Source organism: Vicugna pacos, chromosome X (assembly GCF_048564905.1).
Source record: "Vicugna pacos chromosome X, VicPac4, whole genome shotgun sequence".
Taxonomy (NCBI): Eukaryota; Metazoa; Chordata; class Mammalia; order Artiodactyla; family Camelidae; genus Vicugna; species Vicugna pacos.
The window spans coordinates 112,806,082-112,833,247 of record NC_133023.1 but is presented as its reverse complement, the minus strand read 5'-3'; the positions used below and the strand labels follow the sequence as shown (position 1 = coordinate 112,833,247).

The 27,166-nt window shown below is 55.4% G+C and overlaps 3 protein-coding genes across 6 annotated transcripts in view; 2 read left to right on the top strand and 1 right to left on the bottom strand.

Moving 5' to 3' along the window:
• Positions 1-12,332, top strand: part of MECP2 (methyl-CpG binding protein 2) — a 60,101-nt gene extending 47,769 nt beyond the window's left edge. For both annotated transcript variants that reach the window (XM_072955652.1, XM_072955653.1), the window contains 2 exons: positions 864-1,214; positions 2,558-12,332. In XM_072955652.1, coding sequence (XP_072811753.1) covers positions 864-1,214; positions 2,558-3,641 — 1,435 coding nt within the window. In that variant the 3' untranslated portion in view covers positions 3,642-12,332. The remainder of the gene's footprint in view (positions 1-863; positions 1,215-2,557) is intronic.
• Positions 12,333-14,784: 2,452 nt separating this feature from the next.
• IRAK1 (interleukin 1 receptor associated kinase 1) lies at positions 14,785-23,880 on the top strand. Of its 3 annotated transcripts, XM_072955776.1 has the most exons (14): positions 14,785-15,030; positions 15,123-15,290; positions 15,408-15,539; positions 15,658-15,761; positions 15,938-16,126; positions 16,349-16,413; positions 16,627-16,741; positions 17,411-17,529; positions 18,059-18,266; positions 18,728-18,793; positions 20,034-20,270; positions 20,819-21,254; positions 21,692-21,835; positions 22,279-23,880. In XM_072955776.1, exons 1-14 carry the CDS (start codon positions 14,895-14,897, stop codon positions 22,338-22,340), a joined length of 2,181 nt encoding a protein of 726 aa, XP_072811877.1. In that variant the 5' UTR covers positions 14,785-14,894; the 3' UTR covers positions 22,341-23,880. The 3 variants fall into 3 exon arrangements, with proteins under 3 accessions (XP_072811877.1, XP_072811879.1, XP_072811878.1); XM_072955778.1 differs by lacking the exon at positions 15,938-16,126; XM_072955777.1 differs by lacking the exon at positions 18,728-18,793.
• A 594-nt stretch (positions 23,881-24,474) lies between these two features.
• Positions 24,475-25,800, bottom strand: LOC140691755 (large ribosomal subunit protein eL34-like). Its single transcript, XM_072955779.1, has one exon. It carries the CDS (start codon positions 25,373-25,375, stop codon positions 24,881-24,883), a length of 495 nt encoding a protein of 164 aa, XP_072811880.1. The 5' UTR covers positions 25,376-25,800; the 3' UTR covers positions 24,475-24,880.
• Positions 25,801-27,166: the final 1,366 nt, after the last annotated feature.

The following is a 27,166-nucleotide window of genomic DNA, read 5'->3' as shown; positions in this document are numbered from 1 at the left end:
ACAAGAAGGAATGGGGACGCGGCTGCCCTGGGATGGGGAGACTGCTCTTCTGCACCTTCTCCGCGCTCTCCCCCCGCGTTGTAAGGGAGAGTGTGGAGATAAAGGCTTACCCAATCTGGGGTTGCTGCTTTTCTCACGCCAGAACCCTGGGCAGCGATGTCTGGTTGCCCACGTTGGCCAGTCTTTATACGGTACCTCTGTAACACTTCTCTCTCCATGGTGTTGGCACCCGTCGTCGAGATGAGGAAACTGAGGCACAAGATGTTGAGGTTACACACTCAGGTCTGTTTGGAAATGGCTGAGTCAGGACTTAAGCTCAGGTTGCCCCCAAGTCTGCGTGTTTTTCTACAGCACCGCACTGTGCACCACCTCCCAAGGGCGGTGTGGGGCTGTTCCCATCAGCACGTTGTACTGTGCTGTTTGATTGAGCACACGTTTGAGAAAACCGCAAGCCCAGAAGCTGTAGTAACACCCAAGCCAGGCCTTCATGAAGAGGAGCCCCACCTCCCACAATCCAGGGCCTTTTGTCATCCGTCAAAGCCAGAGGCCCTCGGGCACAGCTCATAAAGCTGAGCAGCCACACAGTATTTCTACTCTCAAAATGCCACCTGTGCAGTCCCGCTACGAGTAGGGCTCAGGGTGGCCACAGCCTAGGTAGGATGCATTGGCCACCGCCATCAGCAGTCCAGGGGCTCTAAAGAAATCCAAAGAGGCAGAACCCCCAGGTCTAGGTGAGCGCTGACATGGCAGCCCCCATCTCCTGGGGCCCTGTGTGTGCTGGGGCGCCCTGGGTCTGCCGTTGCTCACTTTTCGGCAAACCGGTGTGGTCTTTGTGATACTTACATACTTGTTTAACACTTCAGGGAAGAAAAATCAGAAGAACAGGATCTCCAGGGCCTCAAGGACAAACCTTTGAAGTTTAAAAAGGTGAAGAAGGATAAGAAAGAAGACAAAGAGGGCAAGCATGAGCCCTTGCAGCCACCGGCCCACCACTCTGCTGAGCCAGCAGAGGCAGGCAAAGCAGAGACCTCAGAAGGGTCGGGCTCAGCGCCAGCCGTCCCAGAAGCTTCTGCCTCCCCGAAACAGCGGCGCTCCATCATTCGTGACCGGGGACCCATGTATGATGACCCTACTCTGCCTGAAGGTTGGACCCGAAAGCTTAAGCAAAGGAAATCTGGCCGCTCCGCTGGGAAGTATGATGTGTATTTGATCAAGTAAGTAAGGGCACCTCCTGTCTACAGAGCAGGAAGGGCCAGGGGGGCGGGAGGCCGGGGATGGGGATCCCTTGGAAGGATGGCTCTTTGCTACTCATTGATCAGGAAAATGTGTGTGCATAACCCCACATCGAGTCGGGGGCTTCAGTAATGACGACTGCTTGCAGGCACGACAAGGTATGCTTGAAATGACTGTGTACGTGGGTCACTGCCCTGAGTGAGATGTGCATGGGGTAGCAAAGTGTGGCTTCACTGCGCCAGCCTTCAAAGCCTCGTCTGGAGATGGAATAGCAGTAGGGCATACCCGGGGCCACAGTGAGGACACCGGGAGAGGTCACCTGGGAAGCACTAAGGGCACAAGGTCCTGCCCAGGCTGGACCCAGAGGCCCTGGGGCCTGCCATGGGCACTGCCCTGGGCTGGGGAGGCCAGGAGAGCTCCCTGAGGTTGCTGCCATTTCCCAGCTGAGGGGCTCTTCTCACCACCTGTTAATGTCTTCTTTCTGGGAGTCGTTCTGTGGCATTGCTTCATGAACCCAAAGAAATGGGAGTTCACAGGGCTCAGTCTGCTCTGTGAACCGTGTTGGGAAAGGTGGCCTTTCTGACAGGACCTCTGGAGAGTGACCCAAAGGGGTTCCATGTGCCTTTCCAGCTGTCCGTTTTGCATTTGTCCAGCTCTGGGCTGCTTGTTGGGTGCTGTCTGTTGAAACAGTGTAACTTCCAAGCCAGAGCCTCAGAGAAGGAGTCTGAACATGTGCATTTCAGTTCTGCCCTTTAGATGATTCCGAAAAGGTTAGCAGTTTACAGCAGATGCTTGCTGAATTTAATTCCAGCAACTCAGAGGAAGATGAGAAAAGCATTATCCCATTGTCCAGTTGGGAAACTGAGTCCCAGAGAGGCTAAGCCGCAAGACTGAGTTTAGACAAGAGCTCTGGGCACCAGCCAGCAGAATGGGCTCCAGCCTGATGGCCAGACAGGGTCCCCAGGCCAGACCCCTTTGGGGTCAGAGAAGGGGCCTCAGTGGCAGGCAGTTCTTCAGGGACATCCGGGCGGCAGCCATGGAGTAGCCAGCACCAAGTTGTTCTGGCAACAGAGCCAGCCAGGCCGGTGCCCACTGCTGTTGGGCCACCCAGTTGCTTCATGTATAAACGGGGCCAGGTCCCCCCTAGATGAGCTCATCTCAGCTTTTCTCACATGTGATTCTTGTTCAGTTTGTGTCATCGGGCATGTCAGTTGCAGAACGTCTTCTGCCAGAGAGTTTGCTACCTCCTCCTCCTGTGCCCTGTCTCCGACATTGCTGTGGAAGCTTCTGATCAGTCTTTGTGTCTCTCCATTTGTTCCCACAGTCCCCAGGGAAAAGCCTTTCGCTCTAAAGTGGAGTTGATTGCATACTTCGAAAAGGTAGGCGACACCTCCCTGGACCCTAATGATTTTGACTTCACGGTAACTGGGAGAGGGAGCCCCTCCCGGCGAGAGCAGAAACCACCTAAGAAGCCCAAATCTCCCAAAGCTCCAGGAACTGGCAGAGGTCGGGGACGCCCCAAAGGGAGCGGCACCACGAGACCCAAGGCAGCAGCATCAGAGGGCGTGCAGGTGAAAAGGGTCCTGGAGAAAAGTCCCGGGAAGCTGCTCGTCAAGATGCCATTTCAGGCTTCTCCAGGGAGCAAGACCGAAGGGGGTGGGGCCACCACATCGGCCCAGGTCATGGTCATCAAACGCCCTGGCAGGAAGCGAAAAGCTGAGGCCGACCCACAGGCCATTCCCAAGAAGCGGGGCCGAAAGCCAGGCAGTGTGGTTGCAGCCGCTGCCGCCGAGGCCAAGAAGAAAGCCGTGAAGGAGTCTTCCATCCGGTCCGTGCAGGAGACCGTGCTCCCCATCAAGAAGCGCAAGACCCGGGAGACGGTCAGCATCGAGGTGAAAGAGGTGGTGAAGCCCCTGCTGGTGTCCACCCTCGGCGAGAAGAGCGGGAAGGGACTGAAGACCTGCAAGAGCCCCGGGCGGAAAAGCAAGGAGAGCAGCCCCAAGGGGCGCAGCGGCAGCGCCTCTTCGCCCCCCAAGAAGGAGCACCACCACCACCACCACCCCTCGGAGCCCCCGAAGGCGCCCGTGCCGCTGCTCCCGCCCCCGCCCCCGCCCCCGCCCGAGCCGCAGAGCTCTGAGGACCCTGCCAGCCCCCCTGAGCCCCAGGACTTGAGCAGCAATGTCTGCAAAGAGGAGAAGATGCCGAGAGGAGGCTCGCTGGAGAGCGATGGCTGCCCCAAGGAGCCAGCTAAGACTCAGCCCGCGGTCGCAACCGCCGCCACGGCCGCAGAAAAGTACAAACACCGAGGGGAGGGAGAGCGCAAAGACATTGTTTCATCCTCCATGCCAAGGCCAAACAGAGAGGAGCCTGTGGACAGCCGGACGCCCGTGACCGAGAGAGTTAGCTGACTTTACACAGAGCGGATTGCAAAGCAAACCAACAAGAATAACGGCAGCTGTTGTCTCTTCTCCTTATGGGTAGGGCTCTGACAAAGCTTCCCGATTAACTGAAATAAAAAATATTTTTTTTTCTTTCAGTAAACTTAGAGTTTCGTGGCTTCAGGGTGGGAGTAGTTGGAGCATTGGGGATGTTTTTCTTACCGACAAGCACAGTCAGGTTGAAGACCTAACCAGGGCCAGAAGTAGCTTTGCACTTTTCTAAACTAGGCTCCTTCAACAAGGCTTGCTGCAGATACTACTGACCAGACAAGCTGTTGACCAGGCTTCTTAGGGTACGCCTGCACCTCCCCTCCCACCCAGACCTCCCCCTGTGTGGTCGTTAGGGACAGAGAGCCGTTGAGAGGACACTCCTGTTTTTGGTGCCATTGGTGCCCCAGTCTCAGCTCTCCTCCCCCCCCCACCTTGCCCTGCCTCCAGCTCCCCCAACCTCCCCCATGCCCACCCACATCGGGACAAGGAGGCATGAGGCGAGACAGACAGTTGGATTCTTTAGAGAAGATGGAGATGGCCAGACGGTATAGCCCGTGTGATCCCACCTGTGGTGGCACTGATGTGGCCCCACACCAGACCCAATCCAAAACCGACAAGGACATTTCACATGACAGGGAAGGAGCACCTGTCCGCCCCAGTCATGGCATGGCTAGGAGGAGGGAGGCATCCTTTGAGCTGCTTGGGTATAGGCTGGCCTGAGCCAGAGGAGAGGAGGGCCCCGGGCCGTCCTCCCGTGGGTGGCGGTAGAGAGAGGCCAGGAAGGCAGCAGGAGAGGCCCCGGCAGGTTGGCCCGGGCTCCAGACAGCCGAGCACCCGGGGCAGAAGGGATTCCTAGTCGCTCAGAGCAGGTGTGGCTGATAGAGCCTTAGAGGATGGGGCAGGGGGCCGGGGGAAGGAGGGGAGAATGTTCTTCCAAAACTTTCCAATTCTAACTCCTTTAGGGACAGCTTAGAACTATTTGCACTATTGAGTCTTCATGTTCCCACTTCAAAACATGCTCTGAGAGCAAACTGGCTTGAATTGGTGACACTTTGTCCCTCAAGCCACCAGACGTGATGGTGTTGAGAACTACCTGGATGTGTATATACCTGCGCTTGTTTTCAAGTGGGCTCAGCACATAGGGTTCCCACGAAGCTCCGAAACTCTAAGTGTTTGCTGCAATTTATAAGGACTTCCTGATTGGTTTCTCTTCTCTCCTTCCATTTCTGCCTTCTTTCACTTCAGCCTTTCATTTCTTCCCCTCCTCCTCCTTGCTCATCCCTTCTGTTCCAGGCAGCTGCAGTGCCCCACTGTACCCCAGGCTGACACCAGTCAGCTCAGGCCCTGGAACTTACTGCTCCCCTACCTTGGCCTTCCCGCCGTCAGCCCCAGCCCCCCTCCCACCCCGTTCTGAGCCCTGAGGAAGCCCCAGGCTCTGCTGAGTCCCCCTGGCCCTTGCTCTTCAGCCTCTCTGAAGGGCAAGGGAGCAGCCAGGCCATGCTCCCTAAGAGTCCCCTTCTCCGGTCAGACCTCGGATCCCGAGCCTTCTCAACCTTCCACTCAACAGAGGTGGGTGGGAGGAAGTGGGCCGAATTTTAATATGGAAGCCAGGGGCAGCACAGAGACCCACTGTAGCCTGCCAGAGTCATTGAGTGGCCCAGCCCCGACCTTGGCCTCGGCCAGACCTGGCTAGCGCGGGGCGGGGCGGCAGGGCAGCGGGTAGAGCAGGTGCAGACGCCCCCCTGCCACTCCTCTAAGTGCAGATTCTTGTCTGCTGGACCCCATTGGGCCTCTGCTTGCTGGAGACTGGGTGGGGCCAGTACCTCACAAGTTTCCGCATCTGCACCCGGGGAGTGGTGTGGGGGCTCAGAGGCTCGGGTTTGTTGTGGGCGTTAACTGATCAGTTTTAATTCGGACCCCATGCTTTCGTCCTTGGTTCAGGAAGTCCTTATCTAGCTGCATATCTTCATCATATTGGTATATCCTTTTCTGTGTTTACAGAGATGTCTCTTATATCTAAATCTGTCCAACTGAGAAGTACCTTATCAAAGTAGCAAACGAGACAGCAGTCTTATGCTTCCAGAAACACTCACAAGCACGTCCTGTGTGAGCTGCTGCCATGAACTGTCAAGTGTGTGTTGTCTCGTGTATTTCAGTTCTTATCCCCTGGCTTCCTTACTGCAGTGTAACCATGAAGGAGTGAAACATCTTAGAAACCGTCTAGCACTTCCTTGCCAGTCCTTAGTGATCAGGAACCATAGTCGACAGTTCCAATCAGTAGCTTAAGAAAAAAACCATTTCTGTCTCTTCCAGAGTGGTTAGAAGCAAGGGAGTTTGCACTGTTCTGTTTGTAGTCGTAGTTGGCTTTTCTGGCTCTTTTTGTATCCATTTGCTGATGCGGCAAAAGCAAGTCCCACAACCAAACCCGCTCTGTTACCGACCCTCCAGGCTTCACGTCTGATGCCTCCCCAGGGAGGGACGGGGGGTTGGAGGAGGGGGTGAGTCCTTTGGGACCAACTCTTCCTCCAAGGACAAAAGGCCCCTGACCTTGCAGTGGCTTGCATTCCTGGCACCCCCGAAGAACTCCTATCCACACGAGCACGGTGTCCAACCAGTTTGTTGTGGAGACCCCATCTGGTTTGGTCGGTCAGGTTTTTAGGCTTCATGCTTTTAGTCCAGTAAAATGTAGCTCCTGGGACCAGTATCAAGAGATGGCCTCCCCATTGGCTTGGTACCATCGGATCCTGGGGCAAGGAGAGCTGGGTCTGCCGTGGCCCTTTCCCCTGTGACAGTTCATTCTGGGGCTGACTGGGCGTTGGTGGTCGAGAACCCAGAATTGCCAGTGGCATTTCCTTTCTGCCCTGCCTGCAGCATCCTGGCTCCGCAGCTTCTTCCCCTAGAGTTTCCAGGCTGCAGGTGGCGCCTGAGGCACTGTAGGGTTTTCTCCATTTCCCCCCTTCCTTCTTCCACATTCCTTCTTCCCCCAGATAGAGGCGTCGCTGGTGAGTCACCTTTGGGCGGGGGCCCTGCAGCTCCCATTCCGCCTCTGCCCAGGAATCAGGTTGACGGGAAGTCAGAGCGAAAGCCTGAGCCACAGAAGCCTTAGCAGCTGTGCCAGGCCCAGTTTGGGGCTGTGCCCTCGGCCGTGTGTGCCTAAAGACCAGGGAGATTGGGGGCACCTCCTAGGGACTATGTCAGGAAGGCGAGACTTGACCAACAGCTTGCAGATGCCCACGGGGCTAGGTCACAGAGTCATGTTCAGATCCCCCGCCCTCATTCTGGTCATTAGTTGCTACCTCCTCTCCTGACAGAATTCCAGCCATCCTCGAACTCCTCCCACTGGGCCCTGCCCACTGGGGGCCCGTCCTCAGCAGTGTGGTTGCTGGCCTTGGCATTGCAGTGAACTGGAGACACGGCCACAGCCAGGTTCTAGTACAGCTCTCTTCTGCTGGTGCTGTATTCCCATAGCAAAAGGCACAGGAGACACCCAGACATGCCATGTCCCCCAGTCCATCAGTGCCAGACTAGCCAAGGACCCCTCCCCTCAGCTCCCGGGAGGGTGAAAGCTGAAGTGCTGGCCCGGGGATGCTGGCCACGGCCAGCACCTGACCTCCACTCCTGAGACCCCAGGGAGATGGCATCAGCCTGTTAGGTGGTGTCATGCCAGGCTAGAGGCCACGAAAGCTGGCAGTGGGATCTGGAGCAGCCCAGAGTTGTTGCCTGCCCTCTGCCTAGCTTGTCATTGCTGTGACAGCTGTCAGGAAAGAGGGTACTAGCTGGAAACAAGCCGCCATGTTTGGTGGGAAAGGAGCTTCCTTAGCTGACAGGACCTCCAAGTTTTAAGTAACTTTTAATAAGTGGCTCAAGCCCAGGAGGGAAGAGTGTGAACTGAATACACCAGGTGGAGCCTGGCAGCTGAGCTCTGTGCCCCCTTTCCAGAGCGTTCCTGCCAGGCTCTGTGGGCTGACGGGGCTGGGGAAGTCACGGGTACCAGTTCTGAGAGAGAGAGCACCTCTGTGTCTCCACTGCTGGCCGGGGTCCTTGCCGCACATTGTTTCCTGATGTGAGTTTCACACAAGGATGGCCGGGGTCATCCAGACCTCGGGAAGTAAGCAAGCTGGGTCGAGAGCCCCAGGGGCGTTTGCCTAGGCTGGGGCTTGGGGTGCCCCGCGGCCCCGCCACATCATACCCGGCGCTCACTGCTCTCTGTCAGTGAACCCGTCCACCGAGGGGTTTGTGGAGTCTCCGTTTCTGCATATTCCTCTTGTAGATGTTGTCTCAGTCTTTAGAAAAGGCACAGTCTAATTGTTACAAATCGCTAGGATACTGACCCCCAGGGTCTAATGTTCCATGTGAAAGGGGAAAAAAGTGAACACTGAAACCCCTTGTCAACAATTCAGAAGGAAAACCTAGAAAACATTTAGCAGAGAACTACATTTCAATGTTTCTGAATGAGTAAGAGCAAGCTTTTGCAAAAATGCCGATGTAAAAATACTTGGAGCCTGACCTGATGTGTGGTGAGCGCTGCAAATTAAGGGGAATCCAGCCAGAAAGTGCTGGATCTGACTTGGGGCCATCCTGTCACTGGAGAGCCCATCTCGCCTTGGGGAGCAGTCCACCCCTGTCCTGTGGGGAGGTCTGCCTGCCTTGCCACCGCAGGAGCCCAGGTCTGAGTGTGGGAAGGAGAGTGCTCACAAGTGAGTCTGAAAGCCAGCAACTTTCTCCCTCCCCAGCGCCACCTGTTTCTGGCTCCTTTCTCATTTCGACAGGGCCTGCCCCAAGTGCTGACTTGTCAGGAAAAGTGAATTCTAACTGGGGCCCAGGCAACTAGTAGGGAGAGGGTGATGTCTCCTCCCAGTCTCTGCCCTGAGGACAGGCCCCTGCCCTGCTCTCTGTTGGGCCCAGGTGGAGTGGCACTCCTTCTCAGCTCGGAGGTGAAGACAGGCCTGAGCACTCACTGTGGGGTGTGACCCCCCGCTCGCCCGTCCCCTGTGGGAGCCCCTGGAGCAGAGGGAGGGCAGAGTTGAGACCCTCATGGAGGGAAATCTGGCTTTGAGTTTCAGAACATTCAGGAAACTTGCAAATTGCCTTTGCTCTGCTAGCTCCTCCCTTTGATCTACCTGTCCTCAGGTCTTGCTCAGCAGTGAGAGAAAATGAGATCAAAAGGCCAAGAGGTTTGGCTCCTGCCCACTGGTAGTCCTTCTTCCCACAGTGTTTGTGTGTCAAGTGACAAAGCTGTTCTTCCTGGTGACCCTGATTATACCCAGTATCTTATAGACTATACGCATAGGCCTGCTTGGTCTCTTCTATCCTGGGCGTTTGTTTCGCTTTTTAGTTTTGCTTTTAGTTCTTCTGTCCCTTTTATTTAACACACCGACTAGACACACAAAGCAGTTGAATTTTTATATATATATATCTGTATATTGCACAATTATAAACTCATTTTGCTTGTGGCTCCACACAAAAAAGACCTGTTAAAATTATACCTGTTGCTTAATTACAATATTTCTGATAACCATAGCATAGGACAAGGGAAAATTTAAAAAAAAAACAAAAAACAAAACAAACAAAAAAAAAAAACGACAAACCTGTCTGCTGGTCACTTCTGTCCAGGCAGATGCGTGGTCTTTCCTCGCTTCTTTCAAGGGCTTCCCTGTGCCAAGCGAAGGAGGCTCCAGGCAGCACCTGGGTTTTGCACTGTTTCTCCCAAGCTTGAGAGAGAGGCCCCAGGGTGCTGGTGCAAGATAGTTCGTTTCAACGGGTGGGCGCAAGAGTGCTCCCTTGCCCTGGCGAAGCCAGGAATGTCATTGGCACCACCTGGTCCCCTTCGATCCTGGGTGGGGCAGCTGGAGTACCTGGGGGTGGCCTGACCCCCACCCTGACCCCTTCCAGTGACCCCTTCAGAGTGATCCTGTTTGGAGAGTCGGCTCAGCAGGCCTCCCCACCAGCAGGGCTCCTGCTTTGCAGAGTCCGGGGTTGGAGGGGAGATGGAAGGCCTTGTCTCATCTCTGAAAGTGTGAGCTGCACCAGGTAGTACACCAGGGACCCCAGAACCACATAGGAGGTCCAGTGGGTCCCCTCCAAGAGGTAGCAAAGACTCCAGAAACATCCCTTCCTCTTCTCCCCATCCTACGAGTAATTGCATTTGCTTTTGTAATTCTTAATGAGCAATATCTGCTAGAGTTTAGCCGTAACAGTTCTTTTTGATCGTTTTTTTAAGTAATTAAAAACACCAAAAAAAAATCCAGAAACTTGTTCTTCCAAAGCAGAGAGCATTATAATCACCAGGGCCAAAAGCTTCCCTCCCTGCGTCATGACTTCTGAGGCCTGAATCCAAAAGAGAAACACTCGCAGGCCCTTTGGGTGGCCAGGCTGCCCGCGGGCCCCTCGGAGAACCTGGGCTGGGGCAGCCTCCGGGCCCGGTCTGGGGTCTCACGCCAGCCTTCGTTCAGTATTAGCAGTGGGGCCACAGCCTCCTGGCCCGCCCAGCCGGGGCGGGGGCGGAGGAGGCTGCTGCGAGGCCTCCCCCAGGTGGGTGTCTGCACCAGTCCGCAGGCGTGCTTTCCGACTGAAACCTGAAATCAGCGCTGAGTTAGCCTCACCCGGTGACCTCTCGCCCCGCCCGGACGGAGCAGGGCCCACCCAGTTCAGTGTTTCTGGGGAGCTGGACGGTGGAGTGCGAAAGGCTTGCAGAACTCGAAGCCTGCTCCTTCCCTTGCCACCAAGGCCTCCTTTTCCGTTTGAGTTGTCACTGCTTCAATCAATAACAGCCGCTCCAGAGTCAGTAGTTGATGAATATATGACCAAATATCACCAGGACTGTTACTCAATGTGTGCCGAGCCCTTTCCTCGCGCTGGGCTCCCGCGTACCCGGACACTGTACCGTGTGCTGTGTTTGCTCCCCACCCCCTTCGCCCTCCCTTTGTCTCTCTGGGGTTTTTCTGTTTGGGTTTGGTTTGGTTTTTATTTCCCCTTTTGTGTTCCAAACATGAGGTTCTCTCTACTGGTCCTCTTAACTGTGGTGTTGAGGCTTATATTTGTGTAATTTTTGGTGGGTGAAAGGAACTCTGCTAAGTAAATCTCTTCTGTGTTTGAACTGAAGTCTGTATTGTAACTATGTTTAAAGTAATTGTTCCAGAGACAAATGCTTCTAGACACCTTTTCTTTACAAACAAAAGAATTCGGAGAGCGGGATGGTAACTGAGATGAGAGGGGCTGTCCTTTTTCCCCAGGAGGGGAGATCCAAAGACAGGACCCCTGCCTATATCAGCTGGAAGCCACCCAAAGACACTAAGCCTAAAGCCAATGGGCCGAATAGCTGATGTGTTGCCATTTTCGAAGTCAGAGCAAAACCAGGTTTTGTTCCACTCAGTGAATTCTTTTGCCCACCCCCCCTCAGATTCTTAGCATCATTATTATTTTTTAAGGACAGACAAGACATGTTCCTGCAAGGGGAGCCAGGACGTGTGTGAGCAGAGCAGCCTTGCCTGGGTAGGGGAAGTTTGGGGCGGGCCTGAGCGGTGTGGCTCAGACAAAGGATAGGCATCTCCCTGAAGACCCTGCTGTGGCCGGAGGTCAGGTATACATTGACAGGGCATTACCATGCAGGGTGGGCATTACTGTTCAGGGCACCCCCATCCCATCCCACCCTGTCCCGCAGTGCACAACACTAACGTCACCTCTCCATTCCCCACTTGCCCGGATGATAAGATGGTGGTGGAGGGATAGCCCCCACTTCGCCGTCATCTAATCCCCAGCAAAATTCCGACATGAGAAACCCCCTTATTTTTTCATGGCAAAACCAGACCCATCTCAGAGAAGCCGTTACCTCCCAGACATTGTTTGGGGCTGATGGTACAGGGACAGGTGTGTGCTCCCTTAGTGCCCGGAGGCTCCTCCGCTGACAGGCGAGGACAGTGCTGACTGTGGTGACCGTTTGCATGTGGGATTTAGTTGCAGGAAGGACCAGGCCGGGACGCTGCCCCCTCCCAGGTCGCAGCGACACAGGTCGCCCTGTGCAGAGGGAGCTGGCTCCAGCCCAGAAGCCTGGAAGCCCGAAAGAGGGCGGGAGAGGTGTGCGTGGGGCGCGAGGAGCCGCCCGGGACAGACTTGGCTGGAGATGTCTCAGAGAGCCCTCTGTCGCACTCACCTTCAGTTTTTGTGTTTTGGGACAATTACTTTAGAAAAATAAGTAGGTCGTTTTAAAAACAAAAAATACTGATTGCTTTTTTGTAGTGTTCAAAAAAAAGGTTCTTTGTGTATAGCCAAATGACTGAAAGCACTGATATATTTAAAAACAAAAGGCAATTTATTAAGGAAATTTGTACCATTTCAGTAAACCTGTCTGAATGTACCTGTATACGTTTCAAAAACACCCCCCACTGAATCCCTGTAACCTATTTATTATATAAAGAGTTTGCCTTATAAATTTACATAAAAATGTCCGTTTGTGTCTTTTGTTGTAAAATCAAGTGATTTTTTCATAAGGTTCTTTTACTATTTGAAAAGATGGGCAGCACGCAGTTTTATTTTATTTTTGTAAGTTTTTTAATACGTGTGAAAGCCAAGAATACTCAGCATGCCTTTCTAAGTGACGCGTTTGCACCTTTTGTTGGGAAGTACTGTATCCTGTGCTGTTAGCATTCTCGATAAATCTCTCTGTGAAAGTGACTCAAGGTCTGGGCTTTCATTATCAGACAGCTCACAGGACAGCATGGTGGTGTTTCCTGATTCGCTCTGGCGGTCCCTGAGCACAAATGAGCCAGCTTTTGGGACTGCCACGGCGGAAAGGGCAGCCCGCTCTGGCCCCCCTTTGGGCATGTGGTGCCGGACGTCCAGAAGCAGGCAGGCTGCAGCTTCCCTATTCCTGAGGCCACAGTAGGGGCGTCTCCTTGCTCTGGACGTGCAGCATGTGCCGAGGTGCTTTTGGAAACACTCCACCCCACCCCCAGCTCGGGCTCCTCCTGGACCTACTGCCTGAGACCTTCCCATGGCCTCCCCTGACCTGGCTCCCTGCCCGAAGGGGTCGCCGTCGTCACTGGGGTTTGCCGGCCTTGTCACACCCGGCCTGTGCTCCCTGGCTTCCCAGAAGGCTGCAGGCTCTCAGGAGCTGCCAGCCCTGCCACAGCCATCTTCCAGTTGGCTGTTGATGGGCTGGAGGGGACACAACCGACTGCTCAGAGTCCAGCATCACACGCAAATGTGGACACACCTACTAGAAGGTGCGCTGGAAAGTCCTGGCCTTGAACGTTAAAACAAAGGGTTGAAATTCAACATGTGTGTGTACTGAGCGTTCTTCGTGTCCCAGGGCTGTCCCAGGAGCTGCAGTCCAGCAGTGAGCAAGTAGGACCAAGTCCCTGTTCCCTGAGAGCTTAGTGCATGTGTATGCACATGATAATTTCCCAGACTCGGGTTGTAGTCTCACTAAGGGGTGTCCCTGTGGGAAGCCACTGGGGCTTAGTGTGGCTGGCCTCCTGTTTGGGAGTGGCTGGCAATGGCTGCAACTTCTGGGAAGAGGCTCCAGTGGAGGCCTGTCTGGGGCAGACCTAGTTTCTGGAAACAGCACTACATCTGTCAAGGTGGACAGCAATGTGGGGAGGGGAGGAGACAGCCCTCTGGGGTCAGGCTAGAGAGGGCAAGGGGGTGATCAGGGAAGAAGACCTGTTGCCTTTCAAGCAAGCATCCAGTTGGAGAAAGAGGAAGGCACCCTTGCTGCTTTTGAGGCGGGGGTGTCTTCCTCCATCTGGTGGGGGAGGCAGACAAATGCGAAGGTGGAGAAGGGTGCACCAGAGATGCCAGGTGAGGCAAGGGCTGTGGGCAACTCGGCTTCTGGGGCCTAGGGAGCTCTCACCCTAGTTTCCACCTGAGGAACTGTTTGAGCTCAACCTTGTTGCCTGAGGGCCTTGGAGCTACAGTTGCAAACTCATGGGTGCAGGAGCCCTGGTGTCTGGGAACCCTGGGGCATTCTGGATGGCTCAAGGCTGCTGAGGTGTGCAGAGAGCTAGACAGAGATGGGCGGGAAGGGGCCACATTGTGACAACAGTGGAGGCTGTGCAGAAGAGCTGGGATCCCACTGGAGGGCTTCAGGAACGACAGGAGGGTCTTAAGCAGGAAAGTGATGTGGCTTGATTTGTGCCCAAGGAAGACCAACACCAGGGCAGGGATGAGGCCTGGAAGCCGTCAGGAAGCCAGCAGGTTCATCCCGGCAAGAGGTGGTAGTGAGGGCAGTGGGCCTGTGGGGATGAGATGGACTCCAGAGAAGTCCAGGGAGGTGACAGGACAACAGTGGCTGCTGATGGCGGAGTAGGGAATGGGCGAGAGAGACCAGTGTGGGGAGATGTCAAATAGGCAGGGAACAGAGCTTGGTGCCTGGTGACTGCTTCAGAAAAGTGGGTGGGAGCGGCCGGCCTCTGCTGTCTTCACAGGGGTAGTGCAAACTGAGTGCGACAAGAGGGAGGAGGGGCAGCAGGAGCTGAAGGCCTGTTTTAATTTAAGGGACGTAAACACGTTTTACGTGCTGCTGGGAAAGAGCCAGCAAAGAAGGAAAAGTAACAGATATTGCAAAGAGCTATCAACTGCTGGAGCAGGTTCCTGAAGGAGCAGAAAAGATGGGATTCGGGCACAGTAGGTGGGTGCAAATGCTCTGAGCTGGAGTGACCTGCTGGAAAGCTTCCAGACCTTTCTTCCTGCACCCAGCCTCCCTGCCAGCTGACCGCAGTCAGCCAGGAGCCTTTGCATGACCGACATCTGACCCTGTCCTGCCCGGATCTCTTGACCACTCTCCGCTGCCTCCCAAATAAAACCAAAACTTCTTCAGGGGACCTCCTACTGACTCGCGTAAGTCCCGATTCTAGCCCTTTCTGGAAGGCCCCGGGCCTTCGCCAGGCCGGCTTTCCCCGCCGCTCAGAACCGATCCCGTCCATCCCTCAGCCCCGCTCAGACGGCTCCTCCTCTGGGAAGCCAGCCCCGCCCGCCTCGCCGGGCCAAGCGGCGCTGCCTTCGGGGAGTGACCGCGCGCGGCGCCCCCGTGTGGCCGAGGATCGCGGAGGCGGCGGCGGCGGCGGGCGAAATGGCGGCGGGCCCGGGCACCGCCCCTTCCGCCCCGCCGGGCGTCGCACGAGGCCGGCTTAAAGGGGAAGTGAGTCAGTGTCCGCGGACCCGGGCGGCCGAGGCCCGCGCCCGCCGCGGCCCCGAGAGGCCCCGAGAGGCCCCGGCCGGGCGGCGGCGGCGGCCATGGCCGGGGGGCCGGGCCCGGAAGACCCCGCGGTCCCCGGCGCCCAGCACTTCTTGTACGAGGTGCCGCCCTGGGTCATGTGCCGTTTCTACAAAGTGATGGACGCCCTGGAGCCAGCTGACTGGTGCCAGTTCGGTGGGTGGCGGCGGGCCGGCGGGGTCGGGGCAGGCCGGGGCCGGGGGCGCGCGGGCCCCGGGCGCACAGGCCTGACGCCCCTCGCCCCGCAGCCGCCCTGATCGTGCGCGACCAGACCGAGCTGCGGCTCTGCGAGCGCTCCGGGCAGCGCACGGCCAGCGTCCTGTGGCCCTGGATCAACCGCAACGCCCGTGTGGCCGACCTCGTGCGCATCCTCACGCACCTGCAGCTGCTCCGTGCACGGGACATCATCACCGCATGTGAGTGCGCGGCCCCGGGACCCCCGGGACCCCCCGGGCTAGGGACCGCCCAGGGCCAACCGCAGAGCTCCTCCCCCTGGCCTGGCCTAACATCCCTTTCCTTCCTTGGCGTCCCAGGGCACCCTCCCGCCCCGATTCTGCCCCCCAGCACCACCGCCACGAGGCCCAGCAGCATCTCTGCACCCTCCAAGGCCGAGGCTCCCAGCCCCCGGAAGTTACACTCGTCAGCCTCCACCCTCCTCTCCCCAGGTAAGACGGCCCGGATGTTGGGCTTGATGAACCTGAGGAAAGGACCACCTTGACCATGGCCACGGCTGTAGATCCTGCCACTGTTCTCTGCTTGCCTCTCACTGGTGTCTTTATGAAGCTTTTCCAGGTACCCAGACTCAGTCTGATCCTGAGCTTGGCCCTGTCCCAAACTCTGCTGCCCTCCTGCCAGCACCACCATCGCCAGCCCCTTCCTGTACCAAGGTAGGTGGGTCCTGCACCTCACCCCAAAGTTTTGAGACAAGCCGCAGGAGCCCCAGCCTTTGAAACCCCAGGAAGCCCCAGCCAGCTCAGCAGGGGTGGCTGCGGTTGGGGGAGCTTGGAGCCTAGGCAAAAGAGAGGAGCCAGGACCTCACCTGATCTGGGGTCTCTTCCCACAGCCAAGCGCAGAGAGCCCACTGTCCCTCCTGCGGGGGGCACACTCCTCTTCGTTCTGCTGGCCCCTCCATGAGATTTGCCAGGGCACACACAACTTCTCCGAGGAGCTGAAGATCGGGGAGGGCGGCTTTGGGTGTGTGTACCGGGCAGTGATGAGAAACACGGTATATGCTGTGAAGAGGCTGAAGGAGGTGGGTGTAGCATCCCGGCACAGGCCCTGGAAGGCTGTTAGCAGACCCTCACTTGCCTGGTCCTCCCCCCGCTGCTTCAGCTCTCTGGTTTCCTAGTTCACGGCCCCCAGACCCTTGCTTGTTCTGGGCCCAGAACAGGTGGCAGTGGGAGTGGCTAGCAGCCTTGGCTGCAAGAGCCTCACATTGCCCGCCCCCACCCCTCCTTTTCTCTGAGGGCTGCAGGATGCAGACCTGGAGTGGACCACAGTGAAGCAGAGCTTCCTGACTGAAGTTGAGCAGCTGTCACGGTGAGCCTAGGTGTCCCTTCTGGCCAGGTGCAGAGGGAGAGCCTTGCCGGGGCCCCATCAGCCTCCAGGACTGCCCAGCGTGGGACCTGGCTCCCTCAGTCCCCCAAAGCCTGCCAAGCCCAGGCTAACTGAGGGACCACCCCCTCGATGGCCAGATGGAAGGTGCAGTGGATGCTGGGGGCCAGAGTGCTCAGACCCTACTTTTTCAAGCAGGTTCCGTCACCCAAACATCGTGGACTTTGCGGGCTACTGTGTTCAGAGTGGCTTCTACTGCCTTGTCTACGGCTTCCTGCCCAATGGCTCCCTGGAAGACCGCCTCCACCTCCAGGTAGCCTGACCAGGGCCTGGGCTCTCAGCTTCTGGGAGCAGGTTCCACCAGCAGGCCGGGCCTGGAACTCTTTCCTAGGGCCTCTCCCTGCTGCTCCTGTGTGCCTGGAAGCCTAGGTCATAGTGCCTCTAAAAGGGGGGTTCTGGACTCAGAGTGGCTTGAGGGAAGGAGGCAGTGGACAGCAGGTGGCTCTGTCTGGATCTGCCACTGGGTCCCATCTCGTGAGGCGCCCACAAGACACAAGGGCTAACTGCACAGGGGGAGAGCGACTTTGACCTCGCACTGAAGCACTCAGGATAAACTTGCCGCGTTGGGGGAGGTGGGGGGAGAGCCTCCGAGGACACTCTAATTGTCCCAGGACGAATGTGTAAACTTCAGGAGCGGAGGGCTGCCAGGTTCTGTGAGGCCTCCTGAGAGCTCTCTCCCAGCCATGCTCCCATCCTTTCTCAGTGTGCTTTCCAAGGCAGCGCGACAGCATGGTCTTTTCTGAAGTAGCTCACAGAGACTTTGCTCCTTGTTTCCCAGAAGGGGAAACTGAGGCCCAGAGAGTGAAGTGCTCATCCAGACCCCTGGATGACAGGTGGAGGGAGGGTTGGGGGTCAAATAATGGTGCCCCTCCTCCAGCCTCCCCTCTGCCCCTTTGCCCCTTTGCCCCTTCTGCCCCTCCAGACCCAGGCCTGGCCCCCTCTCTCCTGGCTTCAGCGACTGGATATCCTTCTGGGCACATCCCGGGCAATTCAGTTTCTACATCAGGACAGCCCCAGTCTCATCCACGGAGATGTCAAGAGGTGAGGAGGGGACACAGCCAGGCCCTTGGGGCCCCTGAGGGCTGCAAGAGCTGAGTCTAAGGCAAGGGCAGTTGCTCTCAGCCTGCGGCCAGCAGGGAGCAGTGAGACCTGCTCGCCGAGGCCTGGTGTCCACTCCCCAGAGCCTTGCCCTGAGTGTCCCCGGTGAGAATAGGCCTCCCCTCTCCTGCTCAAGACTGAGGTGGGGGACAGGGTGCAGCCCTGATGCCTGGGACATCAGGGCTGGGGGCCCCAGGTCACTGAACACCCAGCACGGGACACATGTGGAGGGAGAGGCTGAGGATAGGCCCTGCTGATGAGCAGGGACCGAACTGCATAGGGCGCTCTGGGAGCTGCTGGCTTGGAGCCCCAGGCAGCCGGGACGCTCAAGCGGCTGGCCCTGGCCACTTTCTGTGGGAAAGTGTCGGCCCCCAGTGCGATTTCCTTAGGACCAGGCAGGCGTGAGGGTGAGTGGGTCGCAGAGCAGGCCAGGGCCGAGGCCAGGCTGACACTACTCCCTTTCCTCCTCAAGTTCCAACGTCCTTCTGGATGAGAGACTGATGCCCAAACTGGGAGACTTCGGCCTGGCCCGTCTCAGCCGATTTGCAGGGGCCAGCCCCAGCCAGAGCAGCGCCGTGGCCCGGACTCGGACTGTGCGCGGCACCCTGGCCTACCTGCCCGAGGAGTACATCAAGACGGGAAGGCTGGCCGTGGACACCGACACCTTCAGCTTTGGCGTGGTGAGCCGCTGGGCCCTCTGCTGGCTTGAGGGGTGGGGGGTTGCAGCCAAGTCAAGACAGGAAGGCCGGGAGAATTCCGTGTGGGGCCAGAGGCCAACCTGGCAGGAAGCTAATGGAGCTTCAACCCCCAGGCCCCTCCCTCCCTGGCCCCGGGCTGCTTCCTTGGCCCTGCACATCACTTCATGTGTGTAATTTTGCATTCTTTTTCTTCAAGTGGGTCCTCTAAACTGCCAAAACTTCAGTCCCACAGCACGTGGCTCTGTCCCTACTGGGAGCCGAACCTCATCTGCCAGGCTGAGGGCTGGGCCCCTGTCACCAGAGGCCATGCCTTAGCAGCCCCTTTGGGCCAGGCTGCCCCATCCCACCCGCAGCCCCCACTGCACACGGCCCTCCCTGCCAAGGCTGGGGGCAGCACCATCCCGGAAGGCACTCCTACACATCCCACCTCGCCCTCTTCCCAGGTTGTGCTGGAGACCCTGGCTGGTCAGAGGGCCGTGAGGATGCACGGTGCCCAGACCAAGTATCTGGTGAGCCTCCTGAGGCAGGGCGGAGAGGAAGGCAGGCAGGGAGGGTGGAGGGAGGCAGGGAGGTGCTGCTCCTGGCAACCAACAGGTGTAGCCCTGGAGGGTGGAATGACCCGGAACACGGTGCCCCACAGAAGCCAGCCTCTGCTGCTGCTGCTGAGTCATCTTTGAAAGTAGGCAGGGTCCCAGACGGCTTCCTTTGCCTTGCTGGGGAGAAACCCATCTGCCTTCTGCAGATGCCGTAGGCCTTTGCAGACCCGACCTGGGCTGGGGCAGGGGAGGGGAGCCCCGGCTGGGCTGTCCTGGTGTGCCGAGACCAGCAGCTGCAGTGGGAAACAGAACCAGGGGACTGGGGGAGCCCAGGCAAGGCACAGACGAATGCTCCAAGTTGTAGGGACACCCTTACTCCTTGGTTCCTGGGCCAGAGGCGGCGACCAGCTCCCCGCTGGGCCTGTTTCCTCTCAGTCGATGTTGGTGCTTCACGCTTTAGGACCTGATGCATTTCCTGTGTGTTTGTGTCCATTACCGGGTCTCAGCAGATCTGGGCCAGAACCTGGAAACAGACAAGCTAGATGCAAATAGGGCTGCTCTCTGCATCGGCAGCACACTGGACTTCTCCCTCAGGGGCCTTTGCTGGACCCTTCTATTCGTTCTCCACGCCGCAGCCAAAGCTATCTTTCAAAGACGTGCAGAGACCGTGGAAGCCCCTTTACCTGTCCACTGTGCTCGGGACAAAGGCCCAATCCACTATCGTGACCTGCCCTACAACCCCCTGGGGCCCACCACCACCAGCTTTCTCTCTGTCCCCGTACTCTGCTGGCTCCAGGTGTTTCCTCCTGGCCCTTCCCCTCTGAGAACTCAGGGTGGCCTCTGGTCCTGCTTCTACCCAGGGTGCCTCTCCGTAGGCTGCTCCCCTCTCGGCTCCGCCCTCTCCAGCTGCTTCCTGCCTTTAGATCCCAGCTGAAGTGCCGCTTGCTCAGGTCCCAGATGAAACCGCCGTGGGACCTCCCTGCCTTGGTTTCCACTGGTTTCAGGCTCCTTGGCCTCTCCCCCCTCCCAGGAAGTCAGCTCTGTGAAAGCAGGCTCAGGGGGTTCTGTTTGTGGCTGTATCCCTGGGGCCTGGGGCACCACTGGACACCCAGTGAGTACTTAATAAACCCAAAGAAAGATCACAGGAGTCAGTGAATGCTGCTGAAGGCATGACCCCCGCCTGGCAGCCACGCTCATATTGTCTATCCCACAGAAAGACCTGGTTGAAGAGGAAGCCGAGGAGGCTGGGGTGGCCCTGAAAAGTGTCCAGACCACACTCCAAACAGGTCTGGCTGCAGACGCCTGGGCTGTACCAGTTGCCACCCAGATCTACAAGAAGCACCTGGACCCCAGGCCCGGGCCATGTCCACCTGAGCTGGGACTAGCCCTGGGCCAGCTGGCTTGCTGCTGCCTGCACCGCCGGGCCAAGAGGAGACCCCCCATGACCCAGGTAGTCCTGGGCGCAGGGAGGGGCAAGTCAAGAAGCCGTTGAGATGCCAGCCGCCATGGGGACAGTGACCTGCTGAAAACCCCACATTCCTGGCCCTACCCTCTAGTGAGCCAGACACAGCCCCTGCCAGACCTCTTTCTGGAGACAATCTCCCAATGCTCTGCCCTGGCCCTTTGGTTCTGCTTAGGGTGGCCAGAGCCCCGCTGAACCCCGCCCAGTATGTAGAGGCAAAAGGCATTTACTGCGCCCTCTTCTGGGAGTTCTGTGCTGGTGCAGCCTTTTCATGTCTCCTCCCTGGCCCCCGCCACTTTCCCTCTGACTGTTCAGAGTAGAGAGAAGCCCCATTTGAAGGCCATCAGGGCAGGGAAGTTCTGTTTCTAAAAGACAGAGAGAAGCCGTTCTCAGTCCTTGGCTTTGGTGACTCTGGCTCTACTTCATTCGTGACCTGGAGCTGCCCTGCCATTTGACCATTTCCTATGAGGACCATGACTGGTCTGCGTGGCCATGTCGGGGCCACTCAGCCCGAGTGCCCCTCTCTTTCCTCACAGGTGTACAAGAGGCTGGAGAAGCTGCAGGCGGCAGTGGCGGGGCCATCCCCGGAGCCAGAGGCCACCAGCCGCCACCCCTCTTCCCCGCAGGAGAACTCCTACGTCTCTACCACCGGCTGCACTCTGAGCAGGGGCAGCCCACGACAGCCCCTGGCCGTGCCCTCGGGAGCCCTGGCCCAGGCAACAGAGTGGCTTCAGAAAGGCACCAACCAGCCAGTGGAGAGTGATGAGAGCGTGTCTGGCCTGTCTGCTGCCCTGCATTCCTGGCACCTGACCCCGAGCTGCCCCCCAGGCCCAGCCCAGCCAGGCAGCCCCAAGCAAGGGGCGGCCGAGTGGGCACTGGCACCCCTCGGGCAGGCTGGCTATACTCAAGAGGGCGCCACCCGAGAGTCAGGCTGGGGGAGCAGCCCAGGGCTTCAGCCCACAGCCGTGGAAGGTAGTTGGGGCTCATGCCCGGAAGAGGGCCCAGGGACCTCCTTTGGTGACAGTCCCCATACTCCCCACCTCGAACTGGGGCCTGCTGTTAAGCTCACTCTGTTCTTAGCAAGCTCCAAGCTACTGTCACAGGGCAGGCTGCCTGCCTGGCCTGGGAAAGGGACACAGGACAGTCTGGTGCTGTCTCATCTCCCCGGGCCATGCCCCCAGGTGGGTGAAGAGAGGCAGGGAGCTTGCTTCTTGCAAGCCAGGAACAAGGAAGGCTCTGCCTGGGACTGGGCTCTAGGCCCTGCCCGCAGAGAGAGCGCTGAGGATTTCTATCCCAAAAGAGAGGGAGCTAGGCTGGAGACCGGGAAGGCTCCTGAGGCCAGCAGTGTCAGCAGGGAGTTCCCAGGGACATCAGCCCCTGCAGCTAAGAGGGCATTCTCTCCACCCCAGGCTCACTCCTGGGCAGCTCCACATCATCGCGGCCTCCGCAGATTGTCATCAACCCAGCCCGACAGAAGATGCTGCAGAAGCTGGCCTTGTACGAGGATGGGGTTCTGGACAGCCTGCAGCTGCTGTCGTCAAGCTCCCTCCCAGGTACCCCAGGACCCACCCCCAGTGGTGATGGGGCTCGGAGCCCAGGGTAGCCCATGTGCACTCTGCAGCTGGATGCCTGCCCTCTGGGGCCACTTGGAACGTTTGTCCTGATGGGGCACAGCCAAGGCCACTGCTCCCCAAGGGGATGGGATCGCACAGAGGAGGACACCCCGTCTGAAGACGGCCGGAAGCCCAGCCTGTCCCCAAACCTCCTCTGGGAAGTGTGTATTCTAGGCAAAGCCCTGTCCTAGGTCCCTCACCTTCCCTTAGCCTGGGGGTGCCAGAAACCCCCCCCCATGCTTCTGGAATATACGAAGCCCCAGCAGGCACGTTCCTTTCCAGGTGATATTTGAAGGGGTGCTGCTTAGGAATAGAAATCTCTGATTCCAGAGCACGCCTCCCCCTGTGTGCTAACTGACCAACGTTTCTTCCTCCTCCTGCAGGCTTGGGCCCGGACCAGCAGTGCAGGCAGGGGCCTGAGGAGAGTGATGAATCTCAGAGCTGACCAGCTCACCTGGGCACTAGACCCCCAAACCTGGAAGTCACAGTTCTCATGGTCAGAAGTTCTCACGGCACACGAACCGTTGGCAGCTCGCGGGTGGCGGGGCAGGGGCTCCAGCCTCCCGTGGGAGAGCAGGTGATGGGCCCTGCTGCTCTAGGGCTTTAGGCACAGACAGGACACAGAGCCCCCCGGGCTGGCCGCTGCTAGCCGTTGGCAGGGCAGGACATCTGAAAGGCCTGCCTACAGTCTAGAATTTTCAGGAGAGGAAAGCCGATGTCATTGGAGGGCCATGGCGAGGAGAGTGCATGTCCTGAGGGTGCTGGCTACAGGAGCCAAGAAGGAGAGGAGAGTGGGGCCGCAGGTCCAGTGGGACAGAGTGGGGAGCCAGCTCCCCCGAGGGTCGGGCAGGGCGACTGCCGTCCAGGCCTACAGCAGCAGCCCTTAGCCCTTCTGTTTGGACTTTGCTGAAGCCCTGTGGGAAAGCAGCCACTCTGAAGACAGAGTCGCTGAGGCCCAGGGCCCTACCAGCCGCGTGTAATTTGGAAAAGGAAAGGTGAGCTGTGGCTGTGGCTGTGGCTGTCATGCGGCTCAGCCCTCTAGCTAGAAGTGAGAGCTCTGAGACAGCCCAGAGAGTCTAGCGTCGGCTCCTGTCAGGCCGATGTCTGCAGGCTTCGCCGGGGACATGGGGGCTAGCGTAACATGGCTGCCTACCAGCCAGGCCACCTCTGGGTGCTCCAGACGGGCACCCAGCCAGGTCAGGCTCCAGAGGCCACAGGCTCAGCCTCAGGCCCAGGCACTGATTGTGACCGAGGGGCCACTACCCAAGGTTTGACTGGGCCCAAGGCCTGTGTTACGCAGACAATGAGAGTCCCCAAGAGGGCAGGAAGCTGGAAGAGAGGGAGGAAGAAGAGAATGGGGCTCAGGTTTTTAGGAGCAAGCCAGGTTTCCTGTGACTGAGTGTCTTTGAAAGTCACCCAGGGTTGTAGCCCAGGCTTACGATGATTTTTGTCTGCAAAGGTGAGTCACACTACGTGCCGCACAGCACCAGGCCTGGTGAGGCCCCAGTTGTCCTGGGGCGGCAGAGCTTAAGTTCCGATCTCTGGCTGTGCCCGTAGGCTTTATTGCGCTGAAAGCCTTGAGCTTTTCCAGTGCTTTTCATCTCAGGGTTCTCGACTGTCCAAACCAAAGCACCAACCTCCCAGCCCCAGATCCTCTGACGAGTCTTGTTTCCACTCCCACTGAGGCCCCCAGACTGGTGGCTCATTCACAACACTACTCACCAACAGTGTGTTCACAAGTTGTTAAGTGTTCCCTCTGTATTTGATGGATTTTGACACTATTGTAAATGGTACCTGTTTCACTTTCTAATTGATCATTAGTAGTGTATAGAAGTATGATTACGTTTTGTATATTGGCTTTGCATTCTATGACCTTGCTTCAATTCACACATTAGCTCTAGTAGTTTTTTGGTAAATACCTTGGGGTAGTTTATACACACAGTCATCTCATCTGCAAATAAACAGTTTTGCCTTTTCCTTTCCAATCTGTATGCCTTTCCATTCTTTTTCTTGCCTATTTCACTGGCTAGGGCCTCTAGTCAAATGTTGAAGTCGAGGGATAGAGATATAACTCAGTGGTAAAAAAAAAAATATGTGTGCTTAGCATTCATGAGGTCCTGGGTTCAATCCCCAGCACCTCCATTTAAAAAAATTTTTTAATAAAAAATTTTTAAAAAGAAGTAGAAATATCAAGTTAAAAAAAAAGTTGAATGGAAGTTGTGAAAGTGGACATCCTTGCCTCATTCTCGACCTTACATGCAAAGTGCTGTCTTTCACCATTAAGCATAATGCTGCCTATAGGGTTGTCACAGATGGACTTTGTCGGTGTGGTGAACCCCACCAACTGATTTCCAAGTATTAAATCAACTTTGCATTCCTTGGATAAAAACAATTCTTGGTCATGATGTGTTATCCTTTTACATATTGCTGAATTCCATTTGCTAATATCTCTTGAGAATTTCTACAAGTATGTTCATGAGAGATATTGATCTGTACTTGTAATACCTTTATGTGGTTTTGATGTCAGGGCCTCAGAATAAGTTGGAAAGTATTTCATTCTCCTGTGTTCTTAAAGGGCTTGTGTATGCTTGCTGTTACTTCTTTAAATGTCTGATGGGTTCACCAGTGAAGCCATCTATACCTGGGGTTTTCTTTGTAGGAAGGTTTTTCATTATAAATATAATTTTTTTAATTAGATATGAGGCCATTCAGATTTTGTTTTTTCACGTGTCAGTTTTAAGCATTTATGTCTTTCCTTTTTTTTTTTTTTGATTGTGTTCAAAGAACGAAGTTTGGTTTTCTGATTTTTCTCCATTTTCTATTTTTTTTTATTTCCACTCTTTATCATTTCCTTTTATTCATTTTTGAGTAATAAATCTTATTTGGTGTTTAATTTGACCATCTTTTTTGAGCTTCTTAAAGTATACCTTAAATCATTTATTTTGTTCACTTTTTTATTGCTCGAAAAAGCTTCTTTGTTTTTATTTAGCTTTCTGACTCTGTGCTTGTGCTTCCGACACCTTCACAACCTTTTCTGCTCCTCTGTAAGGAAGCACGCTTGAACCTGCTGTGGACACATTCAGTGCACGTGGAACCACCATGAGCCCAGCTGCCATGTTTGTTTCTTTTAAACAGTCTCGTAAGAACTTTAGGTCTCACAGCACAAACTCCTTGAAGTTGGCCTGGGCACAGGCCACCTGCGGATTTTGGTGCTTTCCCAACTTTCTTGGTATAAACATAAACCATTCTATTACCAGGGGTTCGGAACAGCCTAGTTTTGTTAGAGGCTGTATTGTAGGACAGCCTATGATGGTATGTCAAACGCTGGACCATTCTGAATGCCTCCAGATACTGTCCCCGGAGGAGAAAAAAAGAAATCACTGATTTTAAACCTTTCTTTTTGTAACGTAAACATTTAAAACTAGACACTACTGGGGGGAGGGTACAGCTCAAGTGGTAGAGCACATGCTTAGCACGCATGAGGTCCTGGGTTCAATCCCCAGTACCTCCTTTAAGAATAGATAAACCTAGTTACCTCCTCTCACCAAAAATAAATAAATAAATACATACATAAAGCAAGCTTTTGAGAACAACTTTAGGTGCATTCTACTCATTTGTATATGTTCTGTTTTCATCATCATTCAGCTCATAATGTTTTCTAATTTCCCTTGTGATTATTTCTTTAACCAATGTCTTACATAGAAGTGTATTTAATTTCCAAACATTTGGGGAATTTTGCAGATATCTTTTTGTTACGTGTTTTTAATTCTGTTGTGGTCAGAACATTTATTCTGTATAATTGCATTTCTTTTAAGATTACTGAGACTTGTTTTATGGCTTAACATTTGGTTTAGCTTGATGAATGTTCCATGTGTATTTCAGAAGAGTGTATATTCAGCAGTTGGGTGGAGTGTTCTCTAAATGTCAAATTAGATCAAGGTGGTTGATAGTGTTCAAGTCTCTGCCGGACTGAGAGGAAAGTATCGCCCTCTCCACCTGTAATTGTGGAGTTGCGTTCCCCTTTCAGTTCCATCAGGTTTTGCTGCTTGTGTTTTGAAGCTCTAATTGGGTGCATACACATTTAGGATTGTTCTGTGTTCTTGATAAATTGGCCCTTTTATTATGAAATGCCCCTCTTTATCTCTGGTAATGTTCTTTCTTTTGACATCTGCTTTGTCTGGTATGAATAATCTGTGTCTTTATATTTAAAGTGCACTTATAAATAGCATATGGTTCAGTCTTGCTTTTTAAACCATCCTCACAATCTCTGCCTTTTAATTGGTCTGTTTAATGCATTTACATGTAATGGTTGGGTGTAAGTCTACCATCTTGCTATTTGTTTTCTATTTGTTCCATGTATTCTTTGCTCCTTTTTTCTTCTATTCCTGACTTCTTTTGGATTAATCAAATATTTCTGGTATTCTATCTTTTCTCCACTATTTTCTTGTTAGCTCTAATAACTGAGAGCACTGGTTCTGCTCAGGAGCCCCCTTCCTGCACTGTACTCAGACAGAAACCCAGGCCGCTCATAGGGACCACCACATTTGTTTTCATTCTGATCAGTCTTGCCCTGCCTGCTGTCCACTGTTTGAATATAGTTGTTTGAAATATTTTGCCTGGCTTTCTAGTTGTTTACAGTGAGAGGACTGTTCTGGTATTGGTTCCTCCGTTATGGCCAGAATCACAGCTTTCCCGTCTTCTCTGAGGTGTTCTTCACTCCTAAGATCAGCCTGTCTTCCTCCCGCGTGGTCAGTTTCTTCCTCGCTCCCGGGTCTATTTTCTTTCTTTTTTTCCTAGGTCTATTTTCATCAAATACGTCCTGGTGGCTTCCATTCTTGAAACAAACAGTCCTTTGACCCAACACCTCTCTCCAGTCATGACCCCAATTCTCTGTTCCTTTTTATAGACAAGCTTCTCAAAATAATTACCTCATTTCTCACTTCCTTCCCATCCCCCCTTTAATCCCTTCTCATCTCGCTCCTACCCGACCACTCCGCCAGAGTGAAGTCAAAGACGCCAGTGACCATGCTGCTGAATCTAGTGGCCTCTCGGTGCCCACAGCCCCTCCAACTGCCCTCCCCTATTGACCTCTGCGACACTGCCCTCTGTCTCCTCTACGCAACCTCTACAGGGTGGGAGACCCTCTTCACTACCTCCATTCACTCCAGTAGTGACTTCACTCATTCTCATAGCTCTGAAGATCATCTCTCTGCCGATCGTTCCCAAATGACATCTCTACCCAACCCTCCTCTGAGCTTCTCACTCATGTTT